At 39.5% G+C, this 17,551-nt stretch overlaps 1 protein-coding gene across 1 annotated transcript in view; it reads right to left on the reverse strand.

Moving 5' to 3' along the window:
- The window catches only part of LOC143986724 (uncharacterized), a 136,922-nt gene that overhangs the window by 68,486 nt on the left and 50,885 nt on the right, over positions 1-17,551 (reverse strand). The window contains exons 22-24 of the mRNA XM_077485130.1: positions 13,022-13,147; positions 11,013-11,129; positions 189-8,258 (exon numbers count right to left, since the gene is read on the reverse strand). Of these exons, the coding sequence (XP_077341256.1) occupies positions 189-8,258; positions 11,013-11,129; positions 13,022-13,147 (8,313 nt within the window). The remainder of the gene's footprint in view (positions 1-188; positions 8,259-11,012; positions 11,130-13,021; positions 13,148-17,551) is intronic.

The raw sequence follows: 17,551 nt of genomic DNA on the forward strand, positions 1-17,551 counted from the left end.
TATTGACTCTTAATTATTTTCTTTGCTACAAAGGCTAATACTTTCCAGCAAAAGCAAATGAGAAATAAATTTGGTAATACAAATGTGAAGGATCTCTGAGAGAAGCAATCTCAATAGATCAGCTTCAGCAAGGTAACCAAATAGGTCATAATTTTTTATGCATTTATTACATGAAAAGGTAAATGTACCTGTTTGTGGCGCTGATAAAGATGAATAACTCTGAAATGCTGTTGAATTCAAACCAGCAGTTTGTTCAATCAACATAGTTGTTTGCAATTTGGATGATGACTCATAAGTAGTGATTTTCTCAGTAGACGAGGAAGGAGATATACTGCTGAAATCAGAGGTAAATATGGGAATTGGCCTGGGTTCCAATGTGGTTAGAATAGTAGAGGTACTAGAGGCATCAGTAAAAGAGGCTATAGACATGCCGGGTTCTGATGTAAATGTAGATAATGTAGTCATCGGCTTTGAAGATGTAAAGTCAAAGGTTGTTTGATGTTCAGAGGTCGATAGCCCAGATTTGCTTGTTACTTCTGAAGCTGAAATCGCATTTGTACTCAATGTTTCTATTATTGTTGCCATTGGCGATGTTAGATGTGAAAAATCAGATGGTTTGTTTGAGGTAGTCTCAGATGGGATAGAATGTAATTCAGTAGACTGTTTAGTTGTTAGAGAATCCGGGGCGCTTTCACTTTTAGCAGTTTTTTCAGTCAACGTGGTTGTTGCCAATTTGGATGCTGACTCATAGGTAGTGATTTTCTCAGTAGAGGAGGAAGCAGATATACTGGTGAAATCGGAGGTATAAATGGGAGTTGGTCTGGGTTCCAGTGTGGGTAGAATAGTAGAGGTACTGGGGGCTTCAGTAGACAAGGATAAAGACATGCTGGGTTCTGATGTAAATGTAGATAAAGTAGTCATTTGTTTTGTAGATGTAATATTAAAGGTTGTTTGATATTCAGAGGTCGATAACCCAGATCTGCTTATTACTTCTGAAGCTGAAATCATATTTGTACTCATTGATTCCATTATTGTTGTCTTTGGAGATGTTAAATGTGAAACATCAGATGGTTCCTTTGAGGTAGTCTCAAATGAAATAGAATGCAATTCAGTAGACTGTTCAGTTGTTAAGGAAGCAGGGGGACTATCACTTTCATCAGTTTTTTCAGTCAACATAGTTGTTTGGAATTTGGATGACGACTCATAAGTAGTGATTTTCTCAGTAGATGAAGGAGATATACTGCTGAAATCTGAGGTATATATGGGAGTTGACCTGGGTTCCAATGACGTTACAATAGTTGCGGTACTGGAGGCATCAGTAGATGAGGATAAAGACATCTGGGGCTCTGATGTAAATGTAGATAAAGTAGTCAATGGCTTTGTGGTTGTAATATCAAAGTTTGTTTGATATTCAGAGGTCAATTTGCTTGTAGCTTCTGAAACTGAAATCATATTTGTACTCAATGTTTCCATTATTGTTGTCTTTGGAGATGTTAAATGTGAAACATCAGATGGTTCCTTTGAGGTAGTCTCAGATGGGATATAATGTAATTCAGTAGACTGTTCAGTTGTTAGAGAAGCAGGGGAACTTTCACTTTCAGCTGTTTTATCAGTCAACATGGTTGTTGTCAATTTGGATGCTGACTCATAGGTAGTGATTTTCTCAGTAGAGGAGGAAGCAGATATACTGGTGAAATCGGAGGTATAAATGGGAGTTGGTCTGGGTTCCAGTGTGGATAGAATAGTAGAGGTACTGGGGGCTTCAGTAGACAAGGATAAAGACATGCTGGGTTCTGATGTAAATGTAGATAAAGTAGTCATTTGTTTTGTAGATGTAATATTAAAGGTTGTTTGATATTCAGAGGTCGATAACCCAGATCTGCTTGTTACTTCTGAAGCTGAAATCATATTTGTACTCAATGATTCCATTATTGTTGTCTTTGGAGATGTTAAATGTGAAACATCAGATGGTTCCTTTGAGGTAGTCTCAAATGATATAGAATGCAATTCAGTAGACTGTTCAGTTGTTAAGGAAGCAGGGGGACTATCACTTTCATCAGTTTTTTCAGTCAACATAGTTGTTTGGAATTTGGATGACGACTCATAAGTAGTGATTTTCTCAGTAGATGAAGGAGATATACTGCTGAAATCTGAGGTATATATGGGAGTTGACCTGGGTTCCAATGACGTTACTATAGTTGCGGTACTGGAGGCATCAGTAGATGAGGATAAAGACATCTGGGGCTCTGATGTAAATGTAAATAATGTAGTCAATGGCTTCGTGGTTGTAATATCAAAGTTTGTTTGATATTCAGAGGTCAATTTGCTTGTAGCTTCTGAAACTGAAATCATATTTGTACTCAATGTTTCCATTATTGTTGCCTTTGGTGATGTTAAACGTGAAAAATCAGATGGTTCCTTTGAGGTAGTCTCAAATGGGATAGAATGTAATTCAGTAGACTGTTCAGTTGTTAGAGAAGCAGGGGAACTTTCACTTTCAGCTGTTTTATCAGTCAACATGGTTGTTGTCAATTTGGATGCTGACTCATAGGTAGTGATTTTTTCAGTAGAGGAGGAAGCAGATATACTGGTGAAATCGGAGGTATAAATGGGAGTTGGTCTGGGTTCCAGTGTGGATAGAATAGTAAAGGTACTGGGGGCTTCAGTAGACAAGGATAAAGACATGCTGGGTTCTGATGTAAATGTAGATAAAGTAGTCATTTGTTTTGTAGATGTAATATTAAAGGTTGTTTGATATTCAGAGGTCGATAACCCAGATCTGCTTGCTACTTCTGAAGCTGAAATCATATTTGTACTCAATGATTCCATTATTGTTGTCTTTGGAGATGTTAAATGTGAAACATCAGATGGTTCCTTTGAGGTAGTCTCAGATGGGATATAATGTATTTCAGTAGACTGTTCAGTTGTTAGAGAAGCAGGGGAACTTTCACTTTCAGCTGCTTTTTCAGTCAACATGGTTGTTGCCAATTTGGATGCTGACTCATAGGTAGTGATTTTCTCAGTAGAGGAGGAAGCAGATATACTGGTGAAATCGGAGGTATAAATGGGAGTTGGTCTGGGTTCCAGTGTGGATAGAATAGTAGAGGTACTGGGGGCTTCAGTAGACAAGGATAAAGACATGCTGGGTTCTGATGTAAATGTAGATAAAGTAGTCATTTGTTTTGTAGATGTAATATTAAAGGTTGTTTGATATTCAGAGGTCGATAACCCAGATCTGCTTGCTACTTCTGAAGCTGAAATCATATTTGTACTCAATGATTCCATTATTGTTGTCTTTGGAGATGTTAAATGTGAAACATCAGATGGTTCCTTTGAGGTAGTCTCAAATGAGATAGAATGCAATTCAGTAGACTGTTCAGTTGTTAAGGAAGCAGGGGGACTATCACTTTCATCAGTTTTTTCAGTCAACATAGTTGTTTGGAATTTGGATGACGACTCATAAGTAGTGATTTTCTCAGTAGATGAAGGAGATATACTGCTGAAATCTGAGGTATATATGGGAGTTGACCTGGGTTCCAATGTCGTTACAATAGTTGCGGTACTGGAGGCATCAGTAGATGAGGATAAAGACATCTGGGGCTCTGTTGTAAATGTAGATAATGTAGTCAATGGCTTCGTGGTTGTAATATCAAAGTTTGTTTGATATTCAGAGGTCAATTTGCTTGTAGCTTCTGAAACTGAAATCATATTTGTACTCAATGTTTCCATTATTGTTGCCTTTGGTGATGTTAAACGTGAAAAATCAGATGGTTCATTTGAGGTAGTCTCAAATGGGATATAATGTAATTCAGTAGACTGTTCAGTTGTTAGAGAAGCAGGGGAACTTTCACTTTCAGCTGCTTTTTCAGTCAACATGGTTGTTGCCAATTTGGATGCTGACTCATAGGTAGTGATTTTCTCAGTAGAGGAGGAAGCAGATATACTGGTGAAATCGGAGGTATAAATGGGAGTTGGTCTGGGTTCCAGTGTGGATAGAATAGTAGAGGTACTGGGGGCTTCAGTAGACAAGGATAAAGACATGCTGGGTTCTGATGTAAATGTAGATAAAGTAGTCATTTGTTTTGTAGATGTAATATTAAAGGTTGTTTGATATTCAGAGGTCGATAACCCAGATCTGCTTGCTACTTCTGAAGCTGAAATCATATTTGTACTCAATGATTCCATTATTGTTGTCTTTGGAGATGTTAAATGTGAAACATCAGATGGTTCCTTTGAGGTAGTCTCAAATGAGATAGAATGCAATTCAGTAGACTGTTCAGTTGTTAAGGAAGCAGGGGGACTATCACTTTCATCAGTTTTTTCAGTCAACATAGTTGTTTGGAATTTGGATGACGACTCATAAGTAGTGATTTTCTCAGTAGATGAAGGAGATATACTGCTGAAATCTGAGGTATATATGGGAGTTGACCTGGGTTCCAATGTCGTTACAATAGTTGCGGTACTGGAGGCATCAGTAGATGAGGATAAAGACATCTGGGGCTCTGTTGTAAATGTAGATAATGTAGTCAATGGCTTTGTGGTTGTAATATCAAAGTTTGTTTGATATTCAGAGGTCAATTTGCTTGTAGCTTCTGAAACTGAAATCATATTTGTACTCAATGTTTCCATTATTGTTGCCTTTGGTGATGTTAAACGTGAAAAATCAGATGGTTCATTTGAGGTAGTCTCAAATGGGATAGAATGTAATTCAGTAGACTGTTCAGTTGTTAGAGAAGCAGGGGAACTTTCACTTTCAGCTGTTTTATCAGTCAACATGGTTGTTGTCAATTTGGATGCTGACTCATAGGTAGTGATTTTCTCAGTAGAGGAGGAAGCAGATATACTGGTGAAATCGGAGGTATAAATGGGAGTTGGTCTGGGTTCCAGTGTGGATAGAATAGTAAAGGTACTGGGGGCTTCAGTAGACAAGGATAAAGACATGCTGGGTTCTGATGTAAATGTAGATAAAGTAGTCATTTGTTTTGTAGATGTAATATTAAAGGTTGTTTGATATTCAGAGGTCGATAACCCAGATCTGCTTGCTACTTCTGAAGCTGAAATCATATTTGTACTCAATGATTCCATTATTGTTGTCTTTGGAGATGTTAAATGTGAAACATCAGATGGTTCCTTTGAGGTAGTCTCAAATGAGATAGAATGCAATTCAGTAGACTGTTCAGTTGTTAAGGAAGCAGGGGGACTATCACTTTCATCAGTTTTTTCAGTCAACATAGTTGTTTGGAATTTGGATGACGACTCATAAGTAGTGATTTTCTCAGTAGATGAAGGAGATATACTGCTGAAATCTGAGGTATATATGGGAGTTGACCTGGGTTCCAATGTCGTTACAATAGTTGCGGTACTGGAGGCATCAGTAGATGAGGATAAAGACATCTGGGGCTCTGTTGTAAATGTAGATAATGTAGTCAATGGCTTCGTGGTTGTAATATCAAAGTTTGTTTGATATTCAGAGGTCAATTTGCTTGTAGCTTCTGAAACTGAAATCATATTTGTACTCAATGTTTCCATTATTGTTGCCTTTGGTGATGTTAAACGTGAAAAATCAGATGGTTCATTTGAGGTAGTCTCAAATGGGATAGAATGTAATTCAGTAGACTGTTCAGTTGTTAGAGAAGCAGGGGAACTTTCACTTTCAGCTGTTTTATCAGTCAACATGGTTGTTGTCAATTTGGATGCTGACTCATAGGTAGTGATTTTCTCAGTAGAGGAGGAAGCAGATATACTGGTGAAATCGGAGGTATAAATGGGAGTTGGTCTGGGTTCCAGTGTGGATAGAATAGTAGAGGTACTGGGGGCTTCAGTAGACAAGGATAAAGACATGCTGGGTTCTGATGTAAATGTAGATAAAGTAGTCATTTGTTTTGTAGATGTAATATTAAAGGTTGTTTGATATTCAGAGGTCGATAACCCAGATCTGCTTGTTACTTCTGAAGCTGAAATCATATTTGTACTCAATGATTCCATTATTGTTGTCTTTGGAGATGTTAAATGTGAAACATCAGATGGTTCCTTTGAGGTAGTCTCAAATGAGATAGAATGCAATTCAGTAGACTGTTCAGTTGTTAAGGTAGCAGGGGGACTATCACTTTCATCAGTTTTTTCAGTCAACATAGTTGTTTGGAATTTGGATGACGACTCATAAGTTGTGATTTTCTCAGTAGATGAAGGAGATATACTGCTGAAATCTGAGGTATATATGGGAGTTGACCTGGGTTCCAATGTCGTTACAATAGTTGCGGTACTGGAGGCGTCAGTAGATGAGGATAAAGACATCTGGGGCTCTGATGTAAATGTAGATAATGTAGTCAATGGCTTTGTGGTTGTAATATCAAAGTTTGTTTGATATTCAGAGGTCAATTTGCTTGTAGCTTCTGAAACTGAAATCATATTTGTACTCAATGTTGCTATTATTGTTGTCTTTTGTGATGTTAGATGAGAAAAATCAGCTGGTTTATTTAAGGTAGTCTCAGATGGGATAGAATTTAATTCAGTAGCCTGTTCAGTTATTAGGGACGAAGGGGAACTTTCAGCAGTATTTTCAGTCAACATAGCTGTTTGCAATTTGGATGCTGACTGATAAGTAGTGATTTTCTCAGTAGATGAGGAAGCAGATATAGTGGTGTACTCTACGATAGGTATTGGACCTGTTCTGGGTTCTGGTGTCGAAAAAACAGCAGATGAACCATGGTCCTCAGTAGAATGGTATAGAGAAATGGTTAGTTCTGATGTGATTATAGATGGTGTACTTGGTGGTTCTGTAGATATAATGTCAATGGTTGTTTGATATTCAGAGGGTGATGGAGCAGATTGGCTTGATGCTGCTGAAGCTGAAATCGTGTTTGTACTCAATGTTTCCCTTGTTGTTGCCTTTGGTGAATTTAGATGTGAAGAAGCAGATGGTTCATTTGAAGTTGTCTCAGATGGGACAGAATGTAATTCAGTAGACTTTTTAGTTGTTGGGGACGCAGAGGCACTTTCACTTTCAGAAGTTGATTTAGTAAACAAAGATGTGAGCACTTTTGATGATGACTCATGAATATTACTTTCTTCAGTGAATGTGGAATCAAATGTGCTGGAAAATTGTGAAGTATGTTTAATAGCTGTGCTGGGTTCTGTTGAGAAAACAAAAGTGGCTTTACTGTGTAGCTCTGTAGATGAGGATAGAGAAATGTCAGTCTCTGATGTATTTAAAGAGGATGTGGACAGTGGTTCTGTAAAGCTGAAGGTTTTTTCATATTCAGGGGTTGACAGCTCTATACTGCTTGTTGCCTCGGAAGCTGAAGTCATAAATGTACTTATATTATTAGTAGTTGTTGAGCTCATTGCTGGTGTTGTAGAACTAGCAGTAGTTGCGCTGTCAGTATTATTTGATGGAGAACTTGCTGATCTAACATCTGTTACATCATTATTAGCTGTTGGTCTCACTGATGAAAGTGTGGTTTCTGTTACATCTTGTGTTTCACCTGCTGTGGCATCAATTGTGGTTAGTTCCGATTTTAAAGGACTACCAGAATTTGTAGCTTGTGTGCTTGTTGAGTATTTTTCAACAACAGTAGTTGGTGATGACAGGAAACTTACAGTAGTGGTGGTGTTAAAGGCATTTGTTGTTGATGTTGTTGTTGTTGTTGCTTCCGTCAAACTTGTGGCACTTACTGTTGTAGAATTAGTGGTACTCATTGAGTTCAAAGATGTATTGTCAGTCTCAGTGGAACTTTTTAGCTCTGTTCTTACTGTGGATACAGTGGTGGCCAGGTGAGATGTTGTAGGTTGCTCAGTTGAAAGTTCAGAATCTGACACTGCTGAACTTACTTCAAATCCATTGGTGGACATTTGTGATGTTGTGAACACTGCAGTATTTTTAATGGGTGAGGTTGTTAACCCTTTGGAGCTAATTCCTGTTATGGGGATATTTTCATCATTGGTACTTAATGCTGTTGTCACACTGTCATTGCTAGAAAATGTAGTACTAGAATGTGAGCCCTGGGTTGAATGAACATTGTCTGTTGTGCTAGCTACAATCATAGTGGTATTAAGATATAATGCTGTTGTTCCAGCAGATGGTGCTGTGGGTGATTCCACAGTTTTGTTGCTTGTGATCTCATTTGTAAGAGCTGAGCTGGAAGCTGTAGGGTTCACACCAGATGTTAATCTATCAGTAGATTCAGAGGAGAGAGAAACTGATGTTGCTTCTGGAATATACGATGCAGGTGTCTGTGTCATTGTTATCTGTAAGACATCTGAAACAAAAATACATACATGTAAGATTTATAGAGGAATCCTTTACGAATGAATTGTAGAAATGTATTCAGTTGGTAATAAGTGACCATAAAAATTCGATGCTACCCACAAAGATAGCAGAGATCTTTGTAGTAGTGCTGACTACTACAGTGATTGTCAGGTTTCACAATGGTCCCTCACGTGTGAAATATACACACTTATATTGTTCCAAGCTAAATCAATGTAGGTATGCAGTTAAGATCATACCTGGAGTTCAGTTCTAATAAACAGCAAATATTCTTTTAATTCTTTAGGTTTGTACTGTGAAAGAGGAATGTGAATTTCCAGTTCCAACACCCTGCTAGCCTGTACTTACAGTAGGGGAGATGTATATTGCAGTGGGGACTATATGGTGGTGGCATTTTCACAGGTTTTTCAAATTAAATTATTATTTTCTGATCCGAAAAATGATCCGATCCGTGACTCTGATCCGAGGAACAATCTGATCCGTGAATTTTTTGATCTGTTGCACCCCTAGGGTCTTTTATATTTGCCCAAAGTCCAGTTACTAATGTGGTCGAGGCTAACACTATAATAATTAAAATACTACCCTTCCAATAATCTGCAATACATACCCTGCCAATAATCTGCAATACGTACCCTGCCAATACTTACTCTGCAATACCCTGCCAATACTTACTCTGCAAAACCCTGCCAATACTCTGCAATACTTACCCTGCCAATACTCTGAAATACTTACCCTGCCAATACTCTACAATACTTACCCTGCCAATACCCTGCCAATACTTACCCTGCCAATTCTTACCCTGCCAATACTCTGCAATACTTGCCCTGCCAATACTCTGCAATACATACACTGCCAATACTCTGCAATACAAACCCTGCCAATACTCTGTAATACATACCCTGCCAATACTCTGCAATACATACCCAGCCAATACTCTGCAATACATACCCTGCCAATAATCTGCAATACTTACCCTGTCAATACACTGCCAATACGTATTCTGCAATACTTACCCTGCCAATACTCTGCAATACTTACCCTGCCCAAATCTCCAATAATCTGCAATACCCTGCCAATACTCTGCAATACCCTGCCAATACTTATCCTGCCAATATTCTGCAATACCCTGCCAATACTTACCCTGCCAATACCCTGCCAATACCCTGCCAATACCCAGCCATACCCATCCATGCTCAGCCAATATTACATTAAGAGAGATGATGTGGATATTATAGTGGGGGAGATGTATATTGCAGTGGGGACTATATGGTGGTGGCATTTTCACAGGTTTTTGCAAATTCAATTATTATTTGCTGATCCGAAAAATGATCCGATCCGTGACTCTGATCCGAGGAACGATCTGATCCGTGAGTTTTTTGATCTGTTGCACCCCTAGTGTCTTTTATATTTGCCCAAAGTCCAGTTACAAATGTGGTCGAGGCTAACACTATAATAATTAAAATACTAATTGCAAGATGGATTTCTTGTCATTTTTGGGTACTGTGTTTGATGAAGTTCTCTATAAAAGATCTCCTGGCATCACCTGCACATTAATGTTTGCACACAACAAATGCACCATACAGTCTTCACTTTTTCATTAGCTTACAATGAATTTCTCCATAAAAAAATCTAGAGACACGTTTGCATTGTAAACATGTTTAAATAGTGAATTTTAGGAAAATATTTAAAAATGTTATTGAATATCTTCAATAAAACCTACTGGGACAATCCATTAAGCTATAACAATATTAGTATTTCAATCATAACTCTTTTCTCTTTATTAAGTACTTTTTACAACTGAAACTGAGTTGTCTGTTCATTACAGATTTTATTGCGTGGATCAGCTATATTTGTGATGTGTATTACAGTACTTTGTGGTATTTTGTATTTAACCACTTCGATACTGGGCATATTCACCGCCTTCCTGCCCAGGCCAGTTTTCACCTTTCAGCGCTGTCATACATTGAATGATAATTGCACGGCCATGCAACACTGTACGCATAGGACATTTTTATATTTTTTTAAAAACAAGTAGAGCTTTCTTTTGGTGGTATTTAACCACCACTGGGTTTTTGTTTTTTTTGCTAAACATATGAAAAATAACAGAAAATTTTGAAAACAAACAGCAGTGATTAAATAACATCAAAAGAAAGCTCTATTTGTCTCAAAAAATATAAAAATATAATTTGGGTACAGTATGGCATGACTGAGTAATTGTTATTCAAAGTGTCAAAGCACTAAAAGCTGAAAATTTGCTGAAAGTGTCCAGTACTGAGGTGGTTAAAGAGACAGCGCACCCACCCTTAATGCGTTAATATAGTAGTGCTGACTACTACACTGATATCAGTAAAACAGGCATTAGATATGTACCAATGTGAGGGCTGGACCAATGTAAGTATACAATTAGCATCATACCTGGTGTTCAATTTTAAGTTTAATATGGTTTACATATTTTTTGATAATGGAATGTATTTTAAACAAAGTAGTAATTTTGAAAGGCAACATTGATCAGTTTCAATTTAATTGGGTTTATCTTCCAAATACTGTCATTGTTACTCCCTATGCAGAGTTAGAAGAGGACTTTTCCTTACCTGTACAGTTGGGCCATATCTACCAAATAATGTCATTATTATTCCCTATGCAGAGCTAGAAGAGGGCTTTCCCTTACCTTTACAGTTGGGGCCATATCTACCAAATACTGTCATTATTATTCCCTATACAGAGTTAGAAGAGGGCTTTCCCTTACCTGTACAGTTGGGGCCAGAATATCCTGGGAGGCACTCACAGTAATAAGATCCATTTGTGTTTATACAAAGAGAATTGCTTGTACAATTGTTGAGAGAAGTAGCACATTCATCAATATCTGGAACAGGAACAAATGCAAAAAAATAGAAAGGCACTGAAATGTTGTTTATTTTGCTCAAATGTGTTAAATATATGTGTACATTTTTTTTTTTATTCCCCTATATCAGATTAGTAAGTAGTGGACAAATGTTTGCAAATCCACTATTTTAGTAGATAACTTACTAAATATCAAAGTCAAACTCGTTTTTGTAAAATCGTTGAGAATATAAAGAAACGCACTCCATTTTCAGCATGTGTACATGACCCCGTGTTTGTATGATTATATTATTTATCAGAATAATATAGTTAATATACCTGTGTAGAAGATATGTGGATCTCCATTATAGCCACTGGCACATTGACAATTATATCTTCCTGGTGTGTTGGTGCATACAGTATTCTCTGCATAACTTGATATGTTCATGCATTTATCTCCCTCCTCAATCCAACATTTTGGCAGGTCTTTGACATCATTAAGTGCAATGCAATGCAAGACCAGTGGTGGATGCCGGTCTTGCATTACACATGATGATGGTCTGAATACCCCTCCCACTTGTCTATCACCTGTCTGTCTGTATTGGGAGTAGCGGCATATCCCCAGAGCACTCTCTAGTGTCCTGTGCCAGCCTTGTTATGCCTTCTCCACTATGCACACCACCTGTTCTTGGGCAGGGCTACCCAGATCCCAGCAAGATGGCAGAGGGTGAGAGTCTTGAAGCATCATTGAGCACAAAAGGATTCTGCAGGAGATTGAGCACATGGCCAGGGTGTGTGTAAAGCCCACCATGCGGTGAGATATGTGTGTGTGTGTGTGGGGGGGGGGGGGGGGGGCGTGTCAGGTGCTCAGATTTCCTCCACTGTCTCCTCTGTGCCATTCTCCCCCCTCTGATCTGATGGTCCTGGTGATACTAGCTGTTGTACACCACAGAGAGGAGGGTACTCTGGCCCAGTGTCTGTTCACTGCTGAGATTTGAGGTCCTGAACACTGCTGGTGATAACACAGAGGGCATGGTGTTATCTCCACTATTATTATTATTGATCAGCAGATGTCACAGGAGGGGGCTGAGGCTGTGCTATAACATTAGATTGTAAGCTCTGTAGTCCACCCAAGCTGACAGAAACATCCGCCAGAAGGTGTGCGCCCACCCCCCACATAAGGGAGAGGCCTCAGCACCCAGCTGATGAAGCAGTACCAGCATGGGGTGGCAGGAAGATAGGAAGGTGGGCTTTCAGTACCAGCATGGGGTGGCAGGAATATGGGAAGGTGGGCTAGCAGTACTAGCATGGGGTGGCAGGAATATGGGAAGGTGGGCTAGCAGTACCAGCATGGGGGGGGGGGGGGCTGGAGGCTGGGTGGAGGGGTTGTGGGAGTGGGGGTCTACAGCAGTACCAGTGGGGGTGGCTGGCATGTGGGGGGGTGACCTAGCAGTACCAGCAAGGGGTGGCTGGTAGACAGGGGTGGGCAAGCAGTACAAGTTTGTAAGTTGTATGTTCACTTAGTTTAGTGAATTTTGTGGACCTGTTTTTACTTTGAATACTCAAACATGTGCAAGGGACATCAATTAATTTGGCTGCACAAACTCAGATAATTAAAGTAAGCATAGCATCACCTTGTTTACTTTGAACATTTACTGTTCTTATATTACATCATCCCCAGTGGTTTCTTGAAAGAATGTAGAATAATCTCTCTGCAATTGGGCTGATTAAACTAAAGAGAAAAGCACTGGGGCAAAAGTGCAGCTATTACCTACAACAAAAAAGGTTTTAACTTGTAGGAAAACAAAACATCTCAATGGCTGGTTTGAACATTGGTCCATCTTTGCTACAGTTCTTATAAAACACCATTAAATTGTGTTGAGCTGGATAATGATATAATAATAATGGAATATCTGGTAAAATATAAGTTCTTACCGTCACATCGATAAGGATTTTGTTGGTTAATTCTGTAACCTGCATTACATGAGCAGTTAAAACCTTCTGGTGTATTGATGCAAATTTGCTCACAAGCAGAGAGTCCTATCCTACACGTATCAATATCTGTCAAGAAAGAAAGTTCATTATTCTTAATATAGTTAGTATAAGTTTGTGCACAGTAAAAACATAAAACCTTTTAGTGACAGTTTTGAGTTTGAAAATAATGGTGCTTTGAATCGCATATAAAAACCCACTGAATAAGTTACTTTTCCATGAAAATGCCAAACAGCTTTAGAACAGTGACTGAAGGCATTCGGTTTGCTCTCTAGACAAGCATAATATTAGGAGAACCATTCAGCATCATGGCTCACAATGTCAGACAGGTACGCAGATTCAGCTTTAATAGCAGTTCATAAAGAAAGAGGGGAGAAATCTATGTTTTCCATACAGCAAATTATTACATTTTTAGCATTTTTTAACCCACAACTGAAAAATTACAAAATGACAAATGGAACCCGTTGTTAGGACAAGACGAAGACAAATAGTACAATTTTTCTTTGTTTGCATTTAGCATAGATTCGCCCCTTGGTTACAGATCATTCCACTGACATGTATACTGAGAATAAGAATGGGGATGAGCCCTCTAGTGTGAATTATGAATACCTCTCAGTAAGTGGAGCAGCAAACATTTAAATTAATGGATAAAGACTAAAGTCATTCTTAAATTGTGTGTTAACCCCCCCCCCCCAACAAAAAAAATATAGAGATCCTGTTCCCTATAAAGCATATTAAACAGCACAGTGCTGTGTAATCTGCCCCTCTCTAAACTATAAAAAAAACCTGGCTGGTCCTGCCACTTCCCGTGTTCCGCTCTCTGCGCTAACCATGAAAATCAGGGCTGCTGAGCCCTGACCACCATGGTCAGTGTATGTCCCTCTCTCATCCGCAGCCCTGCTCTCAGCTCTTCTCTCTCCCCCTTCTCCCTGTCTCTGCCTGCTGCTATTAGTACAAATTAAATTTTATATATGGTAACCACCAGCTCCTCTATTATAGTTAGGCATAAGCACATAGTATAAAAACGAGGCTTGCAAAGCCTAATTGGGATTCTGGGAGCTAAGACCCTAGTAAGGCTCGCTCCTCGCTGGAGAGCCTGTTTTAGTTTTGATCATTGGTTCTATATACTCTTTATTGTTTTTCTAGTTGGACCTCTAACGGTCCAGTTTATGTCCAGACACTGGACGGTTATCTGGGACTGGGGTGGGTGAGATGGGGGTCTCGTGCCACAGCAAGTGCCCTTTTCGGGGTGGTGGGGGATCCTCTGTCCCACCTCCCTTGTTCTCCCGCAATAGGGTGTAGGTGTGAGATACACTCTCATCTGTCTATGAGATTCTGGACCGGTTAATATTTATGCCCTAAATAATCCACCAATTTTCCTTTATTTGGGGTCTTTAGTTCTTGTTATTAGCCTCAGTGTTTGTGTGTTCATTTTGGATACCGGCCTCATTTACTAACACTGTTTGAAGTATTTTTAATCCGGCTGGACTAGTCAATATCATATGTTACTTGAATGTACGGTGTACTCTGTTTCTAAACGCTGTTTTACCACGTATTGATGTCTGGTTGCTGTAACTTGATTATCTTTCTTTCAAATTAATCAAAATTTATTGAAAATAAAAAACGAGGCTTGTAAATACTGATTTAGCACGATCTTCAGGCCGGGCACGTGACTCTGGGCCAGTTTACAGAGCTACTGCAGGAGGGGCTGAGCGGCCATGTGATTTCCCTGGCTGATGTCAGAGGGAGATCTCTGCCTTTCCTTCAGTAGCCATGTATCGGAGCTGTATAATGGCCATGAGTCATGTGACCAGCATGAAGATCGCTCTAAATCGGTACAAGCCTCTATTTTATTAAAAACGTATACAGTGTTTTATGCCTAACTATAATAGAGGGGCTAGCAGTGCTTTACATTAGGGATGAGCCGAACACCCCCCGGTTCGGTTCGCACCAGAACTTTAGAACGGACCCCAAATTCGTACGAACTTTAGAACCCCATTGAAGTCTATGGGACTCGAACGTTCGAAATTAAAAGTGCTAATTTTAACAGCTAATATGCAAGATACTGTCCTAAAAAGGGTTTGGGGACCTGGCTCCTGCCCCAGGGGACTTGGGTCAATGCAAAAAAAAGTTTTAAAAAGGGCCGTTTTGGCGGCAGCACTGATTTTAATGACGATTAAAGTGAAAAAAAAAAAAGTGAAATATGCCTTTAAATATCGGGCCTGGGGGGGTGTCTGTAGTATGCCTGTGAAGTGCCACATGTTTCCCGTGTTTAGAACAGGCCCTGCACAAAATGACATTTAACAGAAATAACGTCATTTAAAACTGCTTGCGGTTTTAATGTTATATCTGGTTCCTGCAATATGGTTGAAAATCATTGAGAAAAATGGCATGGGTAGCCCTCCCTGCCCATTACCAACCCCTTTGGGTCTAGTACGCATATGAAGGGGAACCCCATACCCATATTAAAAAAAGGAAATACGTGTGGCCCCCAGGCCCTATATACTCAGAACAGCAGTATACAGGTGGTGCAAACAAGACAGGGACTGTGTAGGTTTGTTGTTATAAGTGGAATCTGTTTGTAATTTTCAACTGGTACATTTTTAAAGTGTTGCTCCAGTCAAAAAAACAATTTTTAAGCTTTTTGGAAAACATAGGGAAGGGTTATCACCCCTGTATAATTTGTTTTGCCGTCAGCACGCACAATCTCCTACCGCTGACTGTAAGCTCTATTTAAAACGAGTAAGATAGTTAGCTATATAGGTGGATATAGCGGTGTATACTGCGTTCAGAGCACACAGACAGCACGCACAATCTCCTAACACTGACTGAAAGCTCTATTTAAAACGAGCAAGATAGTTAGCTATATAGGTGGATATAGCGGTGTATACTGCGTTCAGAGCACGCAGACAGCACGCACAATCTCCTAACACTGACTGAAAGCTCTATTTAAAACGAGCAAGATAGTTAGCTATATAGGTGGATATAGCAGTGTATACTGCGTTCAGAGCATGCAGACAGCACGCACAATCTCCTAACACTGACATACAGCTCTACTTAAAACGAGCAAGATAGTTAGCTATATAGGTGGATATAGCAGTGTATACTGGGTTCAGAGCACGCAGACAGTACGCACAATCTCCTAACACTGACTGCAAGCTCTATTATAAAAGATAGATATATCGCTAGCTATATAGGTGAATATAGCGGTGTATACTGCGGTCAGGGCACGCAGACAACAACCACTACAGAAGAGCAAGAATGAAAAATCGTCCGATAGCGATCGGTGTATACTGTTTTGAAGGTACACAGAACACCCAATAACTGCTACAGATGCCAACACACAACACAAGGCCGCCGCTCTGGCGGCCTTATATAGTGTGGGGCGTGTACTACACAGCCTGAGCTATGATTGGCCACAGGCATCCTGCCTGTGGCCAATCATGGCTCTCCTCACTGCCGGCGCTGTGATTGGCCAAGCATGCGCGGTCACCTTGCATGCTTGGCCAATCATGAGCCAGCAATGCACTGCGCCATCGCAGTGCATTGTGGACCGTGAGCGCCACGTGAATTTGGAGCGAACGGCCCATAACGTTTGGAATTCGCCGAACAGGCGAACAGCAGATGTTCATCAATACTTTACATATTTGGGTTCACAAACACTTTAACATTAACAGTGGGAAGTGAATGATAATACCATATCCTACTAAAAACTAGCTAAAGCTTCCCACCATTCATCTGAAATTACTATAAATTAGTGGATTTGGAAAAAGTATCATTTAGATATCACTTTCTTCACTTCTTTTATATGTCCTTTTATTCTTGCTGTCAGGAATTAAAGAAAACTGGACAATAGGGAAATATCATGGCTGACTTTACTGACCTCTCCCTGAAATTCCAGCAATATTTTTTTAAAGTAAACTCAGCACGTGGCTGCCTCCATATTTTCCCCATGTTAGCTTTTCTTTGGGATGCATAAAGTGGAAGTAAACTCCCATATCGTTTTCAGCCAAGGAAGTTGCCATCTTTGCCTCTGTTTAATCTTCAACTGCTATGGTGCTGCACATGTGATTCGTTATGACACCAGCCATTGGATGGTTTGATAGTTTGGCAGAGAGCACAGCCAATGTGCAGTTAGCATTCCCGGCATGCCTTTTTTTTAACTGTTTAAATCCATGGGTTTTCTTCCACTTTAACTGGTTAGCCTGGAATTGAATAAAGCCCTCCAGGGTGTTGCCTTGTTGGCACCTCTCATTCACAGTATGAAAAATCACTTGATTAAAAGGTTTTATTCCATTCTTCACTCATTATATCCAGGAAAAAAGAAAACGTTTTTTGGTGTGGGAGTACCAGGGATAGTTGCTTATGCTAATCCTCAAGGCAGATCCCACCCAAAAAAAAATTGAAAATTGGACTATATCGGTACTATAAAAAAAAACAAATAACATTTAAAATATCAAAAATATCGTCTTA

Source organism: Lithobates pipiens, unplaced genomic scaffold (genome assembly GCF_037356315.1).
Source record: "Lithobates pipiens isolate NorthernLeopardFrog02 unplaced genomic scaffold, aLitPip1_a1.2 Scaffold_18, whole genome shotgun sequence".
Lineage (NCBI taxonomy): Eukaryota > Metazoa > Chordata > Amphibia > Anura > Ranidae > Lithobates > Lithobates pipiens.